The 25,699-nt window shown below is 35.9% G+C and overlaps 1 protein-coding gene across 1 annotated transcript in view; it reads left to right on the top strand.

Annotated features, from left to right (window-relative positions):
* The window catches only part of CSMD3 (CUB and Sushi multiple domains 3), a 386,198-nt gene that overhangs the window by 276,592 nt on the left and 83,907 nt on the right, over positions 1 to 25,699 (top strand). Inside the window, exons 31-32 of the mRNA XM_009905784.2 lie at positions 3,200 to 3,394; positions 11,293 to 11,409. Coding sequence (XP_009904086.2) covers positions 3,200 to 3,394; positions 11,293 to 11,409 — 312 coding nt within the window. The remainder of the gene's footprint in view (positions 1 to 3,199; positions 3,395 to 11,292; positions 11,410 to 25,699) is intronic.

The raw sequence follows: 25,699 nt of genomic DNA, 5'->3' as shown, positions 1-25,699 counted from the left end.
GTTAAGTCTGTAATATTCTTTCTAAGAAGCTTATTATGGCTTTGTTTTCTTTGAGACTTAGGGATGGAGTAGTAACTCATCAAGTTCTGGACAAAACACCTGCTTCTCTTGGCTTTTGATGCTGTTTTTCCATGCTCTCAGATACTAGCTTTGTAGAGGGTTTTGGCATCATTACCATACGTTAGTCAACAGAGACTTCCTTATTGAACTTGAGAATGCTGCAGCACATATTACTACCTGTTTCCAGCCTGTATTTCAGAAGCCTTAATTGATCCAGTGGTATGCCAAAGTTAGCGGAGATGTAATTGCTGTTTTACTTGAAGCTTGCTGCAAAATTTTGTTAAGGGCAAAAAAAAATTTACACATGGTATGCACAGCCAAGAATATAATGTTAATGCAACTCAAAACTTAACTGTATAATGAAACAATTATTTTCAGTCCATATCTGATTATAACAGAAAACAATTTTACAACTCCAGAAAAATGTCTTCATAATAATACAACTGAAAATGTAACACAATTACTCTCCAGCACTTTTTCTGGCGTTCTACTGAACCTGCAAATGCCCTTCTGTTTTCAGCTTACTGATACTAGTATTTAGAATCATAGAATCAATAAGGTTGGAAAAGACCTCAAAGATCATCAAGACCAACCTGTCACCACAGACCTCATGACTACTCAACCATGGCACCAAGTGCCACGTCCAATCCCCTCTTGAACACCTCCAGGGATGGTCACTCCACCACCTCCCTGGGCAGCCCATTCCAACAGCTAACAACTCTCTCTGTGAAGAACTTTCTCCTCACCTCCAGCCTAAACCTCCCCTGGTGCAGCTTGGGACTGTGTCCTCTTGTTGTGGTGCTGGTTGCCTGGGAGAAGAGACTAAGAATTTGTGGGAAAGAAAGGGGAATGGGTACAGGAGAAGTCAATGTCTTGAATTCTTAAATTGGAGCAATATGATATTGATGCTGAAGGACTTTTCCCCATTCTCTTGGGAGCACCATTTTGGTTTTGTAAACGATCTCTGGTTCTCAGTAACACATGGTGAATCCTCTGCCACATTTGACTTCATTCTTCATCTATGGTAGCATAGTATACTCTCTTTACATATCATTTAATAAATGCTTCCAATTTGCAAAAGTAGCTTGAAGGTGCTAAGTATTTCAGGTTTAATTTCCAGAACAGTTATTAAGAAATTGTGTTTCAATAGTGACATTGTTATTGTTTAGTCAGCAACTTCAGGAGTCTGTCACAACTGTAACTTTGGGGAAAAGAAAATTACAGGGCTGCAGTATTTCCCTAGCGAAAATTTTTGCTGTGACAGATCATGTCGTTTCTTTTTTTGATTTATGCACCAGACATAATAGACTGTTTTATCATCTTTTTCATTTTTTTAATCTTCTCATATGATATTAATCTATATCCAAGGATCTGCTAGAATTATGAAACATGAATTTCTCATCATAAACTATAAACTCAAGAATAGTGATCTCAGAGTATCAGCTGTATATCAGTACAAATATATCAACATTGGTTCAGTAAGAGGAAAATCTACTGTTGTCTCATTGTTGTCAAAATGTTAGTAGTAATCTTAAATTATACTGGTTTTGCTGCTGTTTTGTTTGATTTTGTTGGTTTGTTAGGCTTTTTAGTTTGTTTATAATTTCATCATTTGGACTTTAAAGAATTTTCAGTTTCCCCTAAGATCTGCCAGACTTCTCAAGTGACAGTGTAGTAGGCTTAATAATAATTATTAATATCTATGTGATATCTTACAGTTTTTTTCTAGTGAATTGTATCTTTTAACTTTTGATTGTCTATCCTGATTTTTTAATGAGTGTAGGAAAAGTTTTAGCCTTTCTTTTTGTAAAGTTGCATTGTATTTTGAATCCTCAGCAGTCAGAACAGAGACAGATGTAATACACACAGCACTGCAACTACCTAAATATATCAGTGTGGATATCAAATACTTGTCATTAGTAATTAACTGTGATGTAACTATTACTTGTTATTGTACTGTTTCTCAAATCAGAAGCATGCTCTGCAGATTAGACATGTAAATCCTAGTAAATTATTAATCACATTAGGAGGTGCTCATGTTCTTTTGGAAGATGTGAAGTTGAAATTTCAAAAGAAATATGCTGTGTTTCCAGCTTCAATTGTAAATGTACTTTCATGGTTTTGCACTATGAAAATGAGATCAAACCAACAACCTACTTAATTCATTAGCTTGTCTCTGGTAGTGACTAATGGCTGATATGTAGCTAAAGTATAGAAAAGTCAAACATATATTAATTTCTCCTTGTTATCTCTTAGTTTTCAGAAACTTCACTTGGGTACTGCCAGAATCAGATAAGGTGTCTTTGTATTTGAAGCTCTTAAGTAGCTTTCCAGGAATTTTAAAGCTTGTGGAGTCTTTTAGAAACTCTTCCTACCTGTAGTAGAAAGTTCCACAGTGCAAATGTGCCTGGTACAAAACCACTTCTTTTGATGCATTAGAAAGCTGCCACTGACCTTGTGGAAAGTGAATAAGAGTTCCCTATTCATCTTCTCCACAACACCTTTAAATGATAAAGGAGAAATGTTGAAATTTCTGTCTTCTTGGTTTGCAATTTTTTCCCCAAAATCTTCCCTAAACCTTTTTGCCCCCACTGCATGATAATGTTATTAATTACAAGTATCAAGTGGTTATTTTTGTGCACTGTGTTATGTCTTGGATATTAAAAACACTGGTATTCATCTTATAGAAGGAAGATGGAAGCAAAGATAAGAGTATATGCATATATTTGAATTTATTTCAAGTTTTTGAAACATATACCTAGAAATAAATAACAACAGCAAGATAAATTCAAAGAATGTTTAAATCTTTTGTACTCCTGTAAGGGTGGGGGAGTGTGTGGGGGGAGCAGCTGTATGAAAAGATATCAGCCTATCATATTCACAGATATAGATATTTGTATGGGGATTATTAATTATATCATTGGTCACAATGAACTCTGGAACAGAGTTGTTATTGTACAGCAATCTGTGTAGTCTTTAAAATGAAGAGAGCATATTTAATGTAGAATGGATCATAAAACCAAACAAAACTACATCATGTGTCTAGAGGGCACTCAAGATGACCTTAAGAGTATCAAGAAAATATATATAATGTTTTAGATTCTATTCAAAATTGTCTTTGCATTTTTTTCCTCTATAGCAAAACTTCGTGAGTCTTGTTTTGATCCTGGAAATATAATGAATGGAACAAGACTTGGAACCGATTATAAACTGGGGTCAACGGTCACATATTACTGCGACGCGGGTTATGTTCTTCAAGGATATTCTACACTGACATGTATCATGGGAGATGATGGAAGACCTGGATGGAACAGAGCCCTGCCCAGTTGTCATGGTAAGAGAATTTTTTAATGTATTGTAATTCATGTTCTTAGTCTTGCTTTGTCATATGGAAGAAACAGGTACAAAATCAGAGGATGTAATTCCAATGAACTTACCCTTTTAGGTCAAAGCCCTTTTTGATGATAGATTTTTTGCTTTTTAATTACATATTTAATAACTACAGATAAATATTGTTTCAAGTTTATAATAACTTTGCTTTAATAGTACTACAAGTTATTACTATGAATGGAGGTTTATTGTAATGTCATCCTTAATGTCAACCTATATTCTTGAATTAGCAAATTTACAGCATAGAGATATCTACAATATGAGGGAGCTGGGGTTGCTTAGCCTGGAGAAGAGGAGACTCAGGGATGACCTTATTGCTCTCTACAACTACCTGAAGGGAGGTTGTAAGACAGGCGGATGTTGGTCTCTTCTCCCAGGCAGCCAGCACCAGAACAAGAGGACACAGTCTCAGGCTGTGCCAGGGGAGATTTAGGTTGGATGTTAGGAAGAAGTTCTATACAGAGAGAATGATTGCCCATTGGAATGGGCTGCCCAGGGAGGTGGTGGAGTCACCGTCATTGGAGGTGTTCAGGAGGAGACTGGATGGGGTGCTTGGTGCCATGGTTTAGTTGTTTAGGTGGGTTGGATTGGTTGGTGGGTTGGATGCAATGATCTTGAAGGTATCTTCCAACCTGGTTTATTCTCTTCTATGCTATTCTAATGCCAAAATCTTTTCACTTTAATAAGATTGAGAAAAAAGCTTCTCCCATGTATCCAACAGCATAGCAACAAACAGCAACAAAATGTCACGTTACAATAAAATCCCTTCATTATGGTAATTTCAATTAATTTTAATGATCAGAAGATTAAAAAAAAAGCTGTTAAATGCATGTCTAATTTGAATATAATTAATTTAAATAGAATATGAATTTTCTTTGGTGTGTACTTAAATTTATTTTGCAAAGTAGATGGCAAACCAAGAGAGAAAAATTTTAAAAATTAAAATTGCCAACTATAAAGAAATGCTATTTTTATAACATTTGAAGACCTTCAATATTTTCAATATCCACCAAAACCATTACAGGCTTCAGGGGAATAGTCTTATACTTTTATAGGAAGAGTGAGGCATCTCAGAATGTGCCAAAGAAAAATATTACAAATTAGTGTTCTCATTTTGGTCGTGTTTGGATCTAAATAAGCCATAGAAGAGGAAGGGAGAAGTTTCAACACTACAGATGGCTCTCTTGCTTTTGAGAACATGCTTTTACAATGTATAAAATTGTATTTGTAAACCATGTAAGTCAAACGACACAGAAAAGCTTTTTCTCTTCTAAGAGAGTTTATGTCAGCAATATCTGATTATTTCCATGAAGAAAATGATCAGATAAATAGTATGAATAGCATAGGGTGGAAATGATACTGTAGTCCAGAGTCAGACCCCATTAAGTAAAAAAACTTTTTGTTGCAATAAATATGGATATTTCCACTGAATAGTAGAATCTCAGAAGAACAGCGTCTCTATACTCACTCTGAATAATTTGACTTAACTTAAAATATAGTCCTGAAAGATAGATTTGAATGGTCCACATTTAGAAAAGACTCATGGGGTTTTACTTGTTCTAAAGTCTAGCCTTTTAGATAACATATGGGATAAAAGCATTCTCAGTTTGGAATTAAAAAGAAAATGAAGTCTATGGATGCATTATGTTGGAAGGACAACTATTTGGGATAGATTTAAGCTTCTTCTGAAAATGTCTGGTACTTCAAACGCCATGGGCAATCTTTGTTGAGGAACACATTGTGAACTGGCTGCCGAATTGTTCAGTTTGTCAAACCCTACTTTCCTGGCAATGTACAAAGCTGGTGTCTACAGACCCTGAAAGTTAATAACTGATGATTTTGGAGTTAGATAAAAGCTGAACAGAGGCTTTAAGGATCATAGTGGACTAATTTTCAACAATATATTCAGTCTATGAAGCTCCTGGCTTTGCAGTTTACCTTTATGCACCAAATATTTTTTATGACCTAGTCCTATGTGCATTAGGCAGGACTTGCATTTGGTTGAAATAATTATTAAATATGACTTTGAGCCTCTCTAATAAGTGTGGGAAGTGAACCAAATCATTGGCTTCATTCTTTTTTGAACACATGCAAAGTCTATGCAGACTAATATGCTAAATTATTTGGCATTTCATGGTGGATGTTAAGAACAGGATGTAATTAACACATGCAGATGCAATATTACTATGACAGAAATTATGATTAATGGTTACTCTTTGCTTCACCAAGTATAGTTAATGTTAAATTATTGGTAGCAAAGAAGAACCAAAAGTCCTATAGTGGAAAATCATGTTTAAGACTGAGTGTCAAAACCTTGTTCCTAGCAGAGAAAACAATTTATTGATAACTCAAAAATATTGTTACATTTCATTATAGTCTGACGCTTTATCCTTCAAAAGGTTTGAATTGAGGCAACAAAATCTCTCCATATGATTTATCTAACAATCCCCAATATTGTAATGAATTTCCTATGACTAATTCACTTTTTATTTTTAATAAAAGCATCCCTATTCAGAATATTCCTATGTACTGTTTGTCTTTTGTTTAAAAGGAAATTAAATAAGGTGATCAAAACATGGAATCATAGAATTATTCAAGTTGAAAGGGACCTTAAATATCATCTAGTTCCAGCCCCTGTGCCATGCATGGCCAGGGATACCTTCCACTAGATCAGGCTGCTCATTTGTACAGAGCGTAATCGTGATTTTTCTCATCTTTTGTCTTTTAACGTGCACTATCGTGGTTGCACAACCTCTTTGAGTAGACAAAGAATTCAACTTCATGACATTTACACAACCAAACAAGAAGACAAGGCTGGTGCTTTTATTTTAAAACTACTCCATAGTTCCCTTAAATCTTTCTTTATAAAATCTGTAAAACCAGTATTGGTTCCTGGGGTGACTGTGTTTATCATGCTGTGAAATGTCACCAATTAAATGCCTATATTTGTGTTTCACGTATTGCAGAAAGAAATGAGATGAGAGGTGATGAAGTGTGTAGTCAGGGAAAATGTATCCTTTAACAAAAAAAAAAAAAAATTATTAGAGAGTACAGTATAGCATGGATGTAGTTTAAAATATTAATAATTATGTATGGAAAAGTATTAAGCTATTACAAGCAATAAACTGATGTGATATTTGTGGTGGTGTTTTTTTTTTTTTAAAAAGGAGGAAATAGAGTAGAATAGAATAGAATTAACCAGGTTGAAAAAGCCCTTCAAGATCATCGAGTCCAACCTGCCATCCAACACCACCTAATCTACTAAACCATGGCACCAAGCACCCCATCCAGTCTCTTCCTAAACACCTCCAGTGACGGTGACTCCACCACCTCCCTGGGCAGCACATTCCAATGGGCAATTACTCTTTCCATGGAGAACTTCTTCCTAACATCCAGCCTAAACCTCCCCTGGTGCAGCTTGAGACTGTATTCTCTTGTTGTGGTGCTGGCCACCCGGGAGAAGAGACCTGCCCCCACCTGTCCACAACCTTCCTTCAGGTTGTTGTAGAGAGCAATAAGGTCTCCCCTGAGCCTCTTTTTCTCCAGACTAAGCAACCCCTGCTCCCTCAGCCTCTCCTCATAGGGCTTGTGCTCCAAACCCCTTACCAGCTTTGTTGCCCTTCTCTGGACACGTTCCAACATCTTTCCTAAACTGAGGGGCCCAGAACTGGACACAGGACTCAAGGTGTGGTCTAACCAGTGCTGAGTACAGGGGCAGAATGACTTCTCTGATCCTGCTTGCCACACCATTCCTGATGCAGGCCAGGATGCCATTGGCTTTCTTGGCCACCTGGGCACACTACTGGCTCATGTTCAGCCTACTATTGACCAGTATCCCCAGGTCCCTTTCTGCCTGGCTGCTCTCCACCCACTTTGACCCCAGCCTCTAGCACTGCATGGGGTTGTTGTGGCCAATGTGTAAAACCCAGCACTTGGATGTGTTAAGACTGAAAACCCAAACAGTGACAAGTTACAAAATTAAGGCTGTCATGCAGGTGAGGCTATGCTTGGAAATTCTTCAGCAGTTATTTTTTATACTACAAGGGCATCAGTGGTTTTGTTTTGATCCACCAGTGATAAAAAGGTGTGTAATTTTGAAGTCACAGTATGAAGGGTCACTTTAATCTATTTCAGGGTTTGAAAACATGTAATAAAAGAGACAGTTGCAGAAGGCACAGAGTATTCTTGCGGCTAATGAAGCTGAATGGTACTGTGAATCAGACTGTACTTTTTTTTATAGTTCCAAAGTAATGTTCATCGAACTGCTTAAGCAGCATGCTCCATTTAAAGTTGTCATATGTTGATTACTTTTTGCTCACAATAACCTCTTTTATAGAATCACACAGGCCATGACCTCAGTAGTTCAAGGTAGAATTTAAATCCATTAGGAATGTGTTTCAAATATGTAAAATACTACTCAGATGGTATGTACTATGAAAGTTTAGTTCTTACTAGCTAGATTTGAAAAGAAAGTTGAAGCATATTTGGAAAAAATAAGGATTTTATTTTATTGTGACTGAATCTCCTCAGTATGAGATTTTTGTTCCCAAGCTACCACTGCCCATATTTTACAAATATATTCCTGTTACTGTACCATTTTGAGCCTTCTTCCCAAAACAGTTTGTGGAGAAAGATTGTTTTCTTTAAAGGTCACCAAAGGGGATTGAAAGAGCTTGTTAGGATTGTATATTCTTCCATTTGCATCTAGACTGCATGCACAGGATTTACTGTGCTTGCATGCTCAGCAGAGCATGACTTAGAGCTGCAACGTAGGAAATACCAGAGATAGTGAGATATCTGAATAAACTCTGGGGAAGCAATGCCTCTTGATATTAAAGCATACAACAAACACTATTTTTGAACAATTGTAGGGTTATTTTGTGTGTGTGTGTGTGTAGAAATTCAGCACTTGGAAGATTCCTGAGAAAGTAAAAGAGTTGGTATCTTGGTCTCAGTATACCTTAAACTACAACCCTCACACTACACTGATTTTCCTATATGAACACTCTTATTCCTCCTCCATGGAAAGCAGACCATTGTACACCAAAAATTATCAAGCCACAAAACAAACAAACAAACAAAAAATATTAGCATTCAACTATTGGATTTTTCATAATTAAGCAGAGAGTTGGTTAGCAGTATATACTTCTTGGAGATTCTGGGATTATTTTTCCTATGACCGACCACTGACTGTTTAGTGTAGAATACATAAGTGCTTTTGGGAATAGGGAGCAAAATAAAATCTTTCTATGTGACTATGCAGAGAACAGGTATTTTGCTGAAAACCCCCCAGCTTTTGAAAAATGTGATTAAGTTAAATCTCAACTTTTCCTGCAGTTGTTCTTCTCTTAATATCAGAGAGATTTTGAGAACGCTATTGTGATGACCTATGAAGGTTAATAGTTCTAGAAAGTCCAGAAAACAATTAAAAATAAATACAGCAAATACAGCCATATGCATATACCCACACCAAGTATTACTTGGAGTGTCTGACCTTTTGCATATACATTTGGAATTCATTATATGGTTTTACAATATCCATTGAATAATAAATGATGTGTGTAATTATTCTAAGCTTTCATTTAAGAAGTACTCATGTAATATAATGGTAAATAAAGCATAAGAAATGAAGAATAGCAGTTAATTACAATGACCTCATTAAAATCGACTGCCAGAGAATCCAAATTTCCAAGGTATTTAAGGGATTAGTTAAATAGAGTGCACCATAAAACCAGGTATTTCATCTTCTGTTGAACTAAATCTGCTGCCAATTTTTTAAATGTATAGTTTAGTGAAGGGTATGTTAGAAAGAAGGAGAAATAGTTTAAGCTACATAAACTTTGATATATATATTTTTTGAGCCTTATTTTTGCAACTCCCCAGGGGTAGCAAAGGCCCGAGATGGCTAGGTCTTGTGCTTCACCCTGCTGACGCTCATCACATCTCAGCCTTTTCCCCTCCCTCCTCAAGGCACAGTGGTGGCAGCATGAAGCACACAGTCCAGCTGGCTTGGCCCTTTGTAACCTTTGAGGAGGTGACCAGGCTGTGTTCCCTCCACTCTGTGTCCCACAGTGGGGCTGTGCTTGACTCGGAAATGAAGAACAAAGGCAGAAGGAAGCAAAATAGCTTCAAAAGAGTCAAGCTGAAGGTGTAGGTCTGCAGCACTGAGCTCTGGGTTCCTTAATCTACCCCCCTCCTGCTACCTGAAAGGAGCTTTGGCCACTTCTAAGGACTTTTTCCCTGAGTTCTGCTCTAAGCCAAGTAAAAATCACAGCTGGTTCCATTTGAACAAGAAAAACCTGCTCTGGAAAATTCTGATACAGGTTTAAATGAGTGAACTTCCAAGTCTTGTACTCCTCAGACACCCAAAATTCAATCTCTCTCACCACAACTGCTCCCAGGCCATGTTCAGTATTAAAAATAGAAACCTGGGAAAAGAAGAAATTAAGATTTGTAGATTCATAGAATGGTTTACTTTGGAAGGGACGTTAAGAATCATCTCAAGCCCTCTGCCATGGGAAGGGACCCCTTCCACTAGACCAGAGTCTTCTCCAGGCTGAACAGCAGCTCTGTCAGACACAGGTATGGGGTGAAAGCTGTGGTTTCCCAGGTGGCTGCAGTCCCTCTTAGGTGGAGGAGGAATAGGCATGCTGCAGGATCTGACCCCTCAACAGGAGGTGAAGACCCATATTTGGTTTGGTCTTTCCCCACCCAACCCTATGCCTTTGACTAGAGAGAGCTTTGCTGAGCTCATATTTCCAGAATATTCTGTTCATTCCACAATCTTGGAGTGGGACTTTTGGTAGTGGCAGAGAGTGACAGGATGAGGGTTGATGGCTTCAAACTGGAGACTATATCATAAAAGCCTGATGGTTTTCTGTGTGTGTGTGTTTAGTAAATGAAACATTGTGTAGTATTTATTTTAGAAATAAATACTTAACAGAGGAAACAAATTTGTTAAATAACTATTAAGATTAAACTCAGTAAAAATGTTTTATAGTCCAAAACGGGAAGAGTTATTTCAAACAGATACCATAATCTTGACAATAGATTAAATCACTTAGTTGTAAAGTGTGTATGAGAAGCAGGTAGTAGACACAGGAAATCATTAACACTTTTGACTGTTTCATATAAATGATGAAGAAAAGTAAGGAAAAAAACAACCCACTGTTTCTTGCTTGACAATTTTGAATAATGCCAAATGTTTACTTATATTGTTAACCTTAGAAAAATACATTGTTGGAGTAAATAGCATTCTTATTTATCTGCCATTTTATCAAGTATTATAGCTGTTAATGGTAGAATAAACATGGTCTTTGTGTGATAAAGTGTGTGCTCAGTATTTTTTTATATATAATGTTATAAATAATTGAGAAATAAATAAGTGTTTGGTCAAGGAATCCTGACTTTCTTGGTTTAGTTGTAATATATGTTATTTTGAATTATGAATCTATTGGCATGAGCAAGAATTTACTAGTATGCAGAAGGGCTGCATAATCTATGGTTTTATCGGAGTATAAAGCATCATAGAAATGAATAATAGTTTTGGATGCTGTGAATTATAGTTTACTGTGTACAAAGCACATTATTGTTTTATTAGGATGGTTCATAAATGGTAGACAAAAACAAGAACTGATCTAGGAAACTCCAGAGTCCAATCAATTCTCTTTTGATATATGAGAAAGTTCTGCAAACTCAATACTTCACAGGTTACACACATTTAATCCAGTCTAGAAGTGTAATAAAATTTATTTTAATAGCATATATCAACACATAACAAATCACTTTTATTTTTTTCTTCTTAGATTATATTCTTAAATACTCATTATACTTATTTTTTAGCACCCTGTGGAAGTCGGTCAACTGGCTCTGAAGGCACTGTATTATCACCAAACTACCCCAAGAACTATAGTGTTGGTCACAACTGTGTTTATTCTATCACTGTTCCTAAGGAATTTGGTGAGTAGATCTGATCGCTTTCATATCTTTTTGTTGCCTGGGTACGTTCAAAAATTTTGGGTGACTTGTATGATTGCTTTTAGATTAAACAAAGTTGTTTTGACTGATATTTTGTTTATACTTTTCATCATGTTTGTAGTGCACTGTTTTCTCAAAATGCTTGTATTTACCATTATCTTTCATTTATTTTTGTCTCACTGTGACAATCAATGTGTAACTTAGAATATTGCTGTGATGCTGTGTGGTACCAGTTAAAGTTTCTTTCCACCCAAGATCACGTGCCTACCTTCTAGAAACTGTAGCTTCAGTAATTCCATGTAGGCAGGGAAAGAAACTAATATTGCTTTCCTTGGCTTCTCTACATCATGAGGCAATAGCATAGTCCTTCCTGATGAATGAAATTACAGCAGCATCCATTTGGTGTTTGTAGATTCCCAGTTCTTCCCTCAAAGCTTCACACCCATCCAAACTTTTTTTCTGATGAATGTTTTAAAGATGTTTTCTCTCCCACAACAAGACATGACTTTTACAGTGTTGTTTTATCTCTCTGGGATTATGAATTAATTTATCTCACTTTATTAAACAATGCCTATGGTGACAGCTGACAGTTTGTTCATTTTGAATCCTCTGTAAGCAGTATGCCAACATATTGAATATAATTCTTTAAATATTCATGCTTCAGATTTATACTTGGATAAGTAAGACTTTATCCTCACCCACTGCTCATATTTCAGTCTGTCAATTAGCAGGGATGGGCATTTATTAACCTCCATGGTGATTCTGTAATCATTTTTTCCAAATTGTCCTTAATATTTGAACTGCTGTGTATCCATCTGCCATACTCACGATGACTGAATTCTTTTCACATCCACTTAATTTGATCTTATGTATAGCATAGTGGTGCATAGGATAGTACAAAATAGATTTTTTGAAGTATCGTCTCCTACGCCTGGGGAATCTCTATTTATTCCTCTAGAACATTCATCTAAAATTGTACACATTTGCAGAAGTCTTGGTTTATTTCTAGCTGTTACAAGCACATGCTTTTGACCTAGCTAATTTGTTTGAGAGGAACCAGAAGATTATATCCTCCCATTTCCATCAGGTCTGATACTTACTTTATGATAGAACTGTCAACATGTAAAGAGTTAAAATTGCTATGATAAAAGATTTGAAATATTAATGCTCTGCACCTTGTACCTCTGAAATTGTGGATGAAAATGTGATTTGTGATTTCTGGAAATAAAGACAGAATTCCCCCCCAAAAAGACATGATTGTGGGGGAAAATCCTACTGTTCTTCATAGTTTCATGGAACAGTTTGGCAAATATGGATTTTCTTTGCACACTGATCATGCTAAGAACAGTATCAATTAATTCTGTCTGATCCTTTCACAATGCCTATTTAAAAAGATGCTGATACAAAGAAGGAAAATCATGGCATAGATAGACTTATCCTGGCATTCAAGAATTCAATGATGTATCAAGGACATGATTGTGATAGAATATCTATAATTTCTCTTGAGCTACCTGTGGAATATATCACAGAAATGCTTACCACACTTGTGTGAATATAAATGATATAAATGTTTGTGTGTTGAAAGAAATATTAGAAAATATACCTGGCAGTAGCCATGAAAAAATAAGGATGACATGACACTTCAAGCAGGCCAAAAAAAAAATTTCCTTTTAGCTTCCTTTTTCAGTGACACTCCTACAGTAATAGAAAGCAGAATTCCTTGCACACAAAAGTACATGAAATTTTGCCTGAATTATAAAGTCATGTATGTTTTTGATAACCTATTAATGTATTTTTTTCTGACTCACACTTCTCTCATCTGTCACCTCAGTATTTCCAGGAACAACCATTAAGAAAGTCAAAGTATTTTTAACCTAAGTTTTCTACACTCCAGATAATTCTTTGTCTTGGTCTGAAGTTTCATATATTTATGTAAAAAATGTGTTTTAGCTGACAGCTTTCTTCTCTGTCTCTTCACAATATGTTCTAGTACTGCTGTACAGAAGGATAGCCATCCATTTTTATACTGAACTTCATAAGATAAATTTTAGGAAATTGCTACATATAAGTTTTGTGTTTGGTCCTGATAGAAGAAAATGCACTAAGAAACATACTTGATATTGATTGTGTAGGGATCATTCTCTGACAAGATGGTGCCCCAAAAATTCTGGCCTTTGTGACCTTGAATTCATTTGTTAATTTGCATCATGACATACAGATTTCTTGGAGATTGCTCGCAACAACAGAGTCAAAGCAAACATTTTGAAGAATGAAGGGGTACTCCAGCAGTGCATAAGATTTTCCTTCAGAAAATTCCTTCTTTCCTTCAAAAGTCTTCCATCTTCCCTTCAGTTTTCAGTTAGAAATAACATTTGGGTATTTGCTGAATGGAACTGTGATGGCATCCAATACTGTACATGAGGCCAGGCAGAAAGGGACCTGGGGTTACTGGTTGATGGTAGGCTGAACATGAGCCAGGAGTGTGCCCAGGTGGCCAAGAAGGTCAATGGCATCCTGGCCTCCATCAGGAATAGTGTGACTAGCAGGAGCAGGGAGGTCATTCTGCCCCTGTACTCAGCACTGGTTAGATCACACCTTGAGTCCTGTGTCCAGTTCTGGGCCCCTCCATTTAGGAAAGATGTTGAGTTGCTGGAACGTGTCCAGAGAAGGGCAACAAAGTTGGTGAGGGGTTTGGAGCACAAGCCCTATGAGGAGAGGCTGAGGGAGCAGGGGTTGCTTAGCCTGGAGAAGAGGAGGCTCAGGGGAGACCTTATTGCTGTCTACACCTACCTGATGGAAGGTTGTAGCCAGGTGGGGGCAGGTCTCTTCTCCCAGGCAACCAGCACCAGGACAAGAGGACACAGTCTCAAGATGTGCCAGGGGAGGTTTAGGCTGGAAGTTCTTCATAGAAAGAGTGATTGCCCATTGGAATGGGCTGCCCAGGGAGGTGGTGGAGTTACCGTCACTGGAGGTGTTTAGGAGGAGACTAGATGGGGTGCTTGGTGCCATGGTTTAGTGTTTTCTTTATAAAATAGAATAAACCAGGTTGGAAGAGACCTTCAAGATCATCGTGTTCAACCTATCATCCAACACCACCTAATCAACTAAACCAACTAGCTTAGACTTATCAGATAGAGTTGGATGATATGTTGGACACAATGATCTCGAAGTTCTCTTCCAACCTGGTCTGGTCTATTCCATTCCATTCCATTCCATTCCATTCCATTCCATTCCATTCCATTCCATTCCATTCCATTCCATTCCATTCCATTCCATTCCATTCCATTCCATTCCATAATAGATCACAGTTTTAACAAAAGTTAAACCAGGTTGGTACAGAAAAAACAAAACAAAACACAAACAATGAAATAGCATATTCAGTGTGTAGAGGAGAATTTATTGGCTTTGATTAGTTTTTGATGGAGGGAAAAAAAAGAAAAACTATTTCATGTGCAGATTTTCAGGTTCTGAAGTCCAAAATTCTGTGGAAAGGTCATTGAAATATGGACTTTTTTCACTGTTTTATTATTCTGTCATGCAGAATCACAGTTGCAATATTTCATACCATGACAGGTTTAAGCTAGAAGATAAATGATTCACAAAGGCACACAGTATGCCACAGGCAAAAACTCTTGTAAACATGGAAGTCTCATCTTCTTTGACACTCTCCCACTGATATTTTCAAATGGTGTAATGATTGTTAATCGTTCGGCTCTGAAATCCAGCAGTAGCTGCAATTAAGATAGAGAGGCAGATCCCATTTCATTTTCCTAATGCCCATGAATTAGTTTGCATGCCATATTCTGCATCACAGTGCTGTCAATACTTCTGGTTAAATTAATATTTTTAGCAGTAAAATAAATTTTGCATGATCTTGCCTCAGTAAATGACTTGCCTTACTGTTAGAGCAAACAGATAGCTTGAACATATACAGTAAGGTATGTAAGTGTGGTTTATGAACCATGACATCAGAAAATTAAGTACTGATTCTCAGTGGCCATCAAAAATATGAAATTCAAATCAGAGCTTTTTCTTTCTTCCTTTTCTTTTTTTTTTTTTTTTTCTTATAAAGAAGCTAAACCTCATGTATATAATTGGGAAAATGTCTAGTTTCCATGGAGACTGTACATTTGTTTTGCATTTACAGCAAACCACAATATTTAAACAGAAAAAAAAATAGACAAGAGCTTTATTGATAAGCATGACATTTGGGGATGAGATTTCTTAGAATTTTGGCAATGGAAGTAGGACTAGTTTCCGCACTATAAATAGAGAAATTAAAATTCATTCTTTTTAATTCTTGAATAACTGGCGTGTATTCACAGACACTTTTTTATCATAGAGTTATACCATTTTCAGCTTTTCTCTGAGCCTTGTGTTGAATTTCTGTGTTGTGAGATAGCCCTGAATTATTCTGAATAAGCATCAGAGAGAAGAAACAAACAAAACCAAGCAGCAGAGCTTTGGAATTAATAGTAATAGCAATAAAAATAGTAAAAATAATAATAACAACTGCCACAGTACTACTAATATTACTGCTACTACTAGCACTACTACTACTACAAATAATAATACCCTTCATATTATTATATCTTTCAAAGAATAGGGGGTTTTGCAGATACTGGAAGACACTTATACAACTTTAATTCTGCCAGTGAAAGCACACAGCAAGCAATATTGTCAGCGTGTTTTTTGTTAAACAGCTTGCAGCATACAGAATTCTTAGACAGCTTAAAAGCAGTGTCACATTAGAGTTATTTCAGTGGTTTGATTTGTTTTCAAACTCCATTTACATTTGGAAAAAAAAAAACCCAGACAAACAAATAACAAAAAAACCCCAACCAAACAAAAAAATAGGAAAGGACAGATTATAAATTCCAGAATGTCCTGAAAGAGAACATCTAGAGGAAATAAGAACCAAATGGTATTATGATATTACTTAGCTGCATTAAAATAAAGCTTTTGATTTTAATAGCTTGAATCCATCATTACTGTTGTACATCTTACCCTCTTTTAAGAAATGTGACAGACGTGTTTGGACTGTCATTTTTTAAATGTGGAGGACTGAACTCTCCATCTTAAATTAAAATGGGTGAAATTTGATTCACTGAATATCTAGTTTTGATATTTTTAACCATGAAGTAATTATTAAATTGGTAATACAGTGAATGGGAGGTAGAGATGATACAGGATTATCTGGAATATTAAACTGCTATTGGAGGCAAGAATCTTACTCCTATTTCATACATGCAACTAATTCAAAGTCAGTGGGACTGCATCACCCAAGCAATGATTACTTGTAAGCAAAATTACCTGCTCCAAATATTTGAGTGACCAGGTCATGACATTAATTTCAGGAGACAAGCCTCTACCATGTGTTTTTTTAACAAGTCAATCAGCTCACCTTTCCTTTCCTAAAAGAATATGACTTCAAAATCATATGACTTCCAAGAAAATTGACCATTATTTACATGATTTTTTCCCCCCATTTAATCATAAACCTATTTTGTGAGATAGCATTTTCTGCTTTTGCATGTGCTTGCAAGATTTGTCATAAAGACAGGACTTCATATGTAAGGTGAAAGTATTTTAAAAAGAATCACTTAATCTAAAAATGGAATGAAATTCTAATTGAACATGACAACTAATTTGATAATGAGTATAGTATTTCAGTTATCTGATTTATTTCCTCAGTGTTCTGAAGTACAGAGTGAACATCATACAGTACCGAGGATGTACTTAAAAATATAACAATAGGAAGATCTATTTCTTGTATGACTAGAACAAATAGCAGATAGAAAGTTCACATCTCTTTTTTTTAACTTGTCATTCTTTCAACTTTGTTGCCCTATTGTCATCTCTCTTTTTAACACCACTCTATTTATGCAAAATTTTCAAAGGATCTTGTGCTAGCATCTGAAAATATTGGAGTTTAGCGAATTCTTCAGACTGAGCTTGGAGAGCTCAGTATTTGTGTATGTAAATCCTTTTCTTCAGTTTTCTTCAGTCAGCTAACAAAGATTCATTCAAAAGTACATAACCAGCACTGATATCTGTGCTAGAATTGAACTGAGACATCATTGTGCAAAGGATGTCAAGCAGACACAGAAGTGGTTTTCATCCCAGAGACAAGCCTAACTAAGGTCATATGCAATCAGACATACAACTGGCAGAGCTGGGGGTTTTGGTTGGTTGGTTGGTTAAGTTTTGTTGTTTTTTTTTTTTTTAATGAGGTGTTATTAGTAGTGAAAGGAAATATTTGCAACAGTGGTGTAAATGCTCCTTTATGTTAATTTTACTAGTTGGTTTTGGTTTTATTTAGTTTTGGGTTGTTTTTTTGGTTGGGTTTTTATTAGTAGTAGTAATTTTGATTTGTTTTGCATTGTTTTTTTTAATGTAACTATTAAATATTTTAGTCTTCAGAATGTATACTAAATGTACCTTAAAATGTTACATAATTTTTTCTAGAGTTTGCTAAGAAATGCATTTTAATGCAAAAATTTAGGTTACATGTGCAAACTAGAAAAATATTTTCCCATTGACGTTAAAGATGATTTCTCTGAAGAATATTTGGCAAGTTTTAAAAAGGTTGTGTCAAAGATCTTTATTTTTTGTTATAAAGCAAGCACAGAGTCATAGGTTTAGTTGAATTTGCTGCTGATACTCAATACCATGGAGTTGTTACAGCCGCTTCAAAACAAACTGCTCTCTGGAGCAAGGTATCATGAGACTTGAAGTTCAGACTGTAACATGAGAAGCTTCCTGTTCCAGCTGCTGCTTTTTGTTTCCAGTTTTGTTATGTTAGTCTTTGGCACTGGGTGTGTGCTGCATGCTTGGATTGGGGCAACCATTTTATTGCTGGTTTCAGCTGCTGCTTCTGCATTTTGCTGCATGTTTTCTACAAAGAGGCTAAGGTAATTTTGGATAATTCCAGTAAAATTCTGTACCTCAATACTGAGGTGTTTTTTTTTTTTTGTGGTATTTTCGCTGTTGTTGTGGGAGAGGGGCTTGTGAGAGCAGGCTGTATTAGCCCAAGACAGCTACTTAATTCAGATATGGATAGGCTAGTAACAATATATTGTACATTGAAAATACCTGGTAGATAGTGAATACCTTTTTTTATTGTAGTTTGAAGTATGTATGAATTACTCTGCTACTGGCTCTCCATAGAATACCTGGAGCTTTCAGTCTAAGGTTTTGGAGGAACAGACGTGAACTTCATTTGTATAACTTTTTCTGGTTTGCTTTTCCAGTGGAAGGCAACGTTTGTGTCATTCAAATGCTATCTATGTAATTTAAAGAAGTATTAGAGGGTCATCACTTTCCACTTACCTATGAATCTCTAGGTATATGAGAGAAAGGACTGGTGGGTTTTATACATACAGACTCACAGCTGGGGAGTATTTCATTCACAGGTTCAGTGCTTAATGTGCTTGCCAAGTGAGCAGATGCCAATACGAGTAACCACTGGGGGACTTTTAAAGGAGTTCAAACTATTTAACACATTCTTGAGATGAAATTTGAAGATGCTTACTATTTTAGTTGCTTAATATGCTTTGAAATCAATTTTCAACACTGCTTTTAGATTCTTTCAACAAAAATGATTAATTTTGGCTCAAACATTAATGATGCTTTACAATATGACCAATTTAATGACCTATTTAATACAAATCACTAAATAGCGTAAGCTATTGAGTTTGGCAATGAAGATATGGCAACAGTATGTCTGTCTTTTTAATAGCCTTATAAAAAAGTGGAATGGTGATAAGACCACATCTGTGGTCTTTGAAGAAATTAATGGCTTCATAATAAGTATAATAATTTGACTATAATGCCAATGAATTGATGAAAGATTTCTAAAGAAGTTTTGTGGTTTTATTTTCCTGAGTAGCACAACTCAGGCTGTTCCAGATATTTAATTATCAAACCTTGTTCACAGAAAAGGCTGTTACTTAAACAGCTGAAATTAGTCTGAGTTCCTGGTTCCAAATGACAGAGGACAGACTACATTACATTTGTCACTTAAATGCTTTCCAATAGATGTTACTATCCTGAGGAGAAGATTAAGTGGTGGCAGATTTTCTAAACAACTCTGGTTTTTTTGTTAGAGTCACTTCTTAGGACAGGATTGAAGTACTTTAGCATCACAATAACAAAAGCTTGCATCACCATTGATTAGGCCCTTTGAACATAAAGTTGCATTAATAAAAAAAAGGTATAATTTTTATTCACAGCCTCTATATGAGTGAGAAAAACCTGCTTGCTCTCTCTTAAGTCTGACCAGCATGAGGTTGATTAGGTGGTGCAAAATTGCTTAATTCTGATCAGCAGACTTCTGAAACTTAGGACTATCCAGCCTGTCCCTGCCAACAAACATCTGCAATATATGGGAGCACTTCTCTTTCCTCCTACTGGGACAAGGCCATGGTCTACCTCAGAATTCACCTGCCTACATATGAAGCCAGGAAGAGAGCAGATAAGCTCTCTGGAAAGCCTGCTTCTTCAAGGATTGGCCAGGCTGTGGAAATTTATAGTTCTGTTCTTCAGACCAAGGAACAGAGTATTTTGTGACAGATAACAAAATACTCAAAAGGAAGTGGTTACATCAGTTTTTCCTGATGAGTCTTCTAGAAACATTGGTTTTGCTTATATGCCTACTTAAAATCCCAGACAACTGGAAAGACTAATACTGCTTCTATCTAGAACAAGATATAATTTGTCTGATATAGTATGCTTCTCAGAAATAAATGAGGCTTCACTTTCCTTCTGGCTAAAGAAAATCTATAACTCTATTCATCTAATCATCTAGTTCCTTAATTATGGGCTATTCAAAGTTATGAAAAATGCAAATCACACCAGCAACACAAACCAGTCAACTTCATCTAAGCAAGTTATGTTCTACTAGGGATATTGGTAGACTCAGACACTAAGTTCTGGATATAATTTTTCCTGGCTTCATAAAAGGAATCATTAATCATCATTACTTAGCTGTCAGAAATATCAGAACAGAATCTTCACTGGTTATCAGTAAGAGGCAGAGAAAACTGGCCTGGGAATTCATGAGTGACCATTGTTAAGTTTCTTGAAGTATTCTGGTGTGTTTCAGGAAGGGGTTTGCTAGAATCAGGCTGGAATCAAGGAAATTTAAAAAAAAAAAAAAAGTTTAAATAAAATGTTTTACTTATAAAACTTTTTAGTATTAGGATCTGCTCCTGTAGTTGATATCCATACATCTCCATGCCTGGAGAAGAGGCGGCTCAGGGGAGACGTTATTGCTCTCTACAACTACCTGAAAAGAGATTGTAAACAGGTGGGGGTTGGTCTCTTCTCCCAAGCAACCAGTGCCAGAACAAGAGGACATAGTCTCAAGCTGCACCAGGGAAAGTTTAGGCTGGAGGTGAGGAGAAAGTTCTTCACAGAAAGAGTAATTTGCCATTGGAATGTGCTGCCCAGGGAGGTGGTGGAGTCCCTGTCCATGGAGGTGTTCAAAAAGGGATTGGATGTGGCACTTGGAGCTGTGGTTTAGTTGTCATGTGGTGTTAGGTAATAGGTTGGACCTGATGATCTCTGAGGTCTTTTCCAACCTTGTTGATTCTGTGATCTCACTTTGCCTCTTCATTATATTATTCTACATATAAACCATTCCTCTCTAAAGCAATCTTATCTGTATTGACTCAGCTGTTTGTGTTTACTGCTGTTTACCCAGATACAGTCTTCAGAAAGAGTCAGGATTTCTCTCAGTGATTTCCCTGTCACGACTCTTGTTTAGAAAACAAATTAAAAAGTGTTTGCAATCCTCACTGAACTTTGTTTTGTGCTCCTTCCAATTGCAGTCCTGACTGCAGAAATGGGTGATTATTCCATACTAGTAAAACAGAATCTCTGAGCAATCTGTATTATTGAAGAAAGGCTGGGTTTTTCAGCTGTTTGCTGTTTGTATTTATTTATAGTAATTTAAAACATAATAGTCTAGTTAAAACTTGAAATAGAGTTGAACTGGTTGGTTGGTTTGGGGGTTTTTATTGGTTGATTGAGTTTTTTTGGGTTTTTTAGTTGGCTTTTTATTTTTGAGTGTGTACAACTGAAAGCTTTGGTATAATTGCAGCATAATGTTATGTCATAGTATCGGAGAGATTTTGAGTCTTATTCCTCTGGTTGTTTCTGTCATACTGTCCAAAACTACATCTGAAAACTCTTAGCTCATGCTAAGATTTAACATCTTTAAATTGTATCTAAAGACAGAAAGTTTTCTTTTGATTTCATGGGTGAAGGAGGTGTCTAAATTTTAGCACTTAAGGACTTCGATGATAGTTTAAAAGATCAGACTCTGAACTGAAATAGGAAGTGCACTAGAAAATACAGACTAAAGGAGTGCTGTGATACTGAGCCTGAAAAATATATATTACCTATTTTGTTCACAAGGGAAAATGTTTATATTGAAATTTTGAATAATTAATGCATGTACTGAAATTTAGGGTAAAATCCTCAGCTGAAAGCCAACTTTCATTAATGTATTGGCTGTAGATGAAGGCAATTTCCACTAGTCACTCAGGATTATAAACAATTTTCACTCACACCACTTTGATAAAGCAGAACAACTAACATGGATTAAGTAAAGGAATTCTACAGCTTTGTAATATTATTTCAATGCATTGTTATAACACTTACTAATTAAGAGGAAGAAAATGATGATAATTTCAAGAAAATAAAAGACTCAGTAATAACATTCTTATGTTTAAAATGCGTTCTCTATCATTTCTCTGCTGAGGTTCTTCTAAAAATAAAATGGCGAGCTTACAGTTCTGCAAGACTGGATTTCCCCTCAAACAAAATATTCCCATTTAGGTCTTGAAATATTTAACTTCGAAAAATTCCCTGAGTTTTGATTTCACATTTCAGCTATACACACAGACAAACTGGCAACGCATCTGTTGCCAGGCTGGAAACAGATAAATGGTTTCCTTTACTTTGGGAATCATATTGAAGTGCTGTTGCCCCTATTTACAGCAGTTGAATGGCTGGATTTTATTTTTCTTTCTTTTACAGATTTTTACCTTTTGATAATTGATATGAAGGATTTTTTTTTTAATCTTTCATAATTTTATTCTATTATTTTGCACTGAGAGTTGTTTTGGTTTTGCCTAGTAGTGGAAAAAAATATTAATTGTTTGAGTATTAATTTCATCCATATGATTCAGTAAGCTGAAGTGATAATTTGTTTCAGATGAATGAACTGATGAATCATCTGATTTAAAGAATAACATTTACTAGTAGGATAATAAAAGATAATTATTATATTCAGAAAGATGTTCTTCTAATTAGTAACTCTAAATTAGCTGATAGGTGATTGAAGAACCAAACAGCTTTTTCAAAATGACTTTTCCATTAAATTTAGAATCTTTATTACTTGAATAATAAGATCCCTTAAATGAAATGTGGTATCTTAATAAGATTTTCCCCTTAATTGTGCCTCAAATAAAGTAATATTGTATTATTATTGATTCATTATTATTGTGGTGGTGGTGGTGTTGGTGTTGGTGTCATTGTTATTCCAGAATTAAAATTGTTTATTTTTTCTATTATATGCATTAAGAGGTTAGTGTCCCTGTGGTCCCTACATAAACATTGGAGAGCAACTTGGCTTCCTCATTCTTCTAGTGTTTCTACCACCCGTCTCTCTTCCTAAACACATTATCATTGTCTTTTCATATAATCAGATAAACAGTTACTTTTCTCAAACGTGACCATATGCAGCACTTCCTATCTCCTTCTTTCTCTCCTAGTCTGGAAGTTCAGGATATAGTAACGAGAAAGAAGAGGAGCATGTTTTCAGTCAACACTTTCTTTATACAGGAAAAACAACACAGGAAGAGCAGAGGATAGTTTACAGCTCAGACCTGGATCTGTGCAATCCTGCTTTTTGTGTCTTTCAGATGATAGAACAGATAATCTCTTCTTTTTCATGTGGGGAAGGAAAAGAACACCTCAGAGTTTTAAAAAATGGAACTCTTTCTGCCTTCCTTACCTGTTCCTTGTTTGCAGTGAGAATCTTTTATTCTAGCTTCATCTCTCCAATCTTCTGTACGTCCTGCCAGGAAACAGAGGATGCCACCTGAGTTAACAGTTGAGACTACCCATAGAACACTGATACATTGCAATGAAAGACAGATAGTTCAGCAAAGATTTTTTTCCACACACTAAAAAGTTGGACAGTTGTGAATGTGAAGAACTAATATAAATTCACATAAATCTGCCCTGTCCAATACTGTTAGCACACAAATCTCCATGACATTTATATTGACCATTGATATTAAGTGCAATCTTATTCAGTTGTATTTAATTTTCTGATAGCAGTAAATTTGTGCTACATATAAGATGATATTGAAGCAAAATTCCTTTCTATTTGAGAGTAGATCTGTAGGTTTGTGTATAGTGTAGTTCTGTGGTTTAGAGGTATATCTGTATGCACTGAGATATTTGTGTAAGGACAATCTGTATTTTCAGTAGCTATAGAAAATGTTTATAATTATGTAATTGTATTTATCATTATGTGTGTGTGTATATATATGCACTCCTGTTACATTTTGACAGCACTAGTATCTCCCAGGTTTTTTATCATTTTCCCCCTTTTTTTTTTTTTTTTTGTCTGTGATTATTTTTTGTAACACTCTTGTATCATCTCCATTCAGTTTCATTTGCTTAGTCATTCTTATTAATAATTATCTGTTTCAAAGAAGCGGTTCTCTACCCTGACACGTCAGCAAGAATACCTCTTCTAGTGGTTTACATATAAACTCATCACTAGCCTTATTTTGATGTCTAGTCTGCAGTGCTCCTAAGAGGCTTACACTGTTAGAATTAATTTTTACTGCTTCCAAGTTCAAGAACACCAGACAGCTCTTTTATTCTGGAACTTGCTTTGAAATGAAATGAGATTTACCCAACAGGATACCACTCATAAGGACTCTACTTTGTATTCACAAACAATATTTTTTCCTGTTATAACATATGTTAAAAAGTGTCAACCATTACAGAGAAATCTAACAGGTATCACTAAAGATTATTGCTACAGACACAGAGTAGACTGAAAGTTTTAACTGTAACTGGCACAGAACCAAATGTTTGGAAATGTAAGAGGAGAAACATTTGAATAAATGTCACCTCTGTTACTATTTTCATATTAAAACTAAATGCTAACCCAGATGTTAACTCATTTATTGCTATTTCAAACTGAAGTATTCCACTAACAGTACAAGAATAGATCATCTTCTGGGTGTTTTTGTTGTTGTTGGGTTTGGGTTATTGTTGTTTTTTTAATGTGAGCTGGTCAATTTTATTTCTTTTTATTAAGTTTCCTTTCTGAAAGCAGCATTTCTATATGAATGAGTGCTGTAAGAATATCGCTTTAAAATACCATCATTCAGCTAAATACTTGAAGCAAACTGAAGGAAATATATGGGTCCATTTTTTTGAATGCTGGTGAAAATGGATGCAAAGAAGACTGTTACTAAATTACTTCTTTGCTTCAGTCTTTACTGGTAAGCTAGCCTTAAAGCAATCCCAGACCCCTGATATCAGGATAAAGGTACAGAATAAGTATGACTTAGAACAGGACCATGTGAGGGAACGCTTGAAGAAATTGGACATAACACAAACCCATGGGACTTGATGGGATGTATCCATGAGTGCTGAAGGAGGTCAGATAGCTTTGAATGGTTTCCAAGGGCTGGAAGAAGACAGGTATCACTCATATCTTCAAGAGAAAAAGAAGGATCAGGGGAACTATACACTAGTTGGCCTCACCTCTGTACTTGGAAATATGATAGACCAAATAGTGCTGGTCACCTTCTCCAAATATATTGACAAGAAGAGCATTGAAAGTAGTCACCACTGACTTACAAAAGGTAAGTCAGTCCTGACAGACATAATAGCTCTCTACAATATGACTAGCTTTGTGGCTGAGTGGAGAGAACTGGATGTTGTTTAGCTTTAGCAAGCCTTTCAACACTCTCTCATAACATCCTTATTGAAAATCGATGAAGTACCAACTAGAAAAGCAGACAGTGAGATGAATTGAAAACTGGATGAACTGCCAACATGAAAGGGTTATGGTCAACAGCATGAAGGACAGCTGGCAGTCAGTCAGTAATGCTATATCCCAGGGATCAATATTGCAGCCAGTACTTCATAAATTACCTACATGATGGGACAGAGTGCACTCTTATTAAGTGTGTAGATGATAAAAAACTGGATGAGTGTTTGATACACCATA

The sequence above is a fragment of the Dryobates pubescens genome, chromosome 14, assembly GCF_014839835.1.
Source record: "Dryobates pubescens isolate bDryPub1 chromosome 14, bDryPub1.pri, whole genome shotgun sequence".
NCBI lineage: Eukaryota > Metazoa > Chordata > Aves > Piciformes > Picidae > Dryobates > Dryobates pubescens.
Note: the sequence above shows the minus strand (reverse complement) of the source record. Positions and strands in the feature narration are given on the sequence as shown.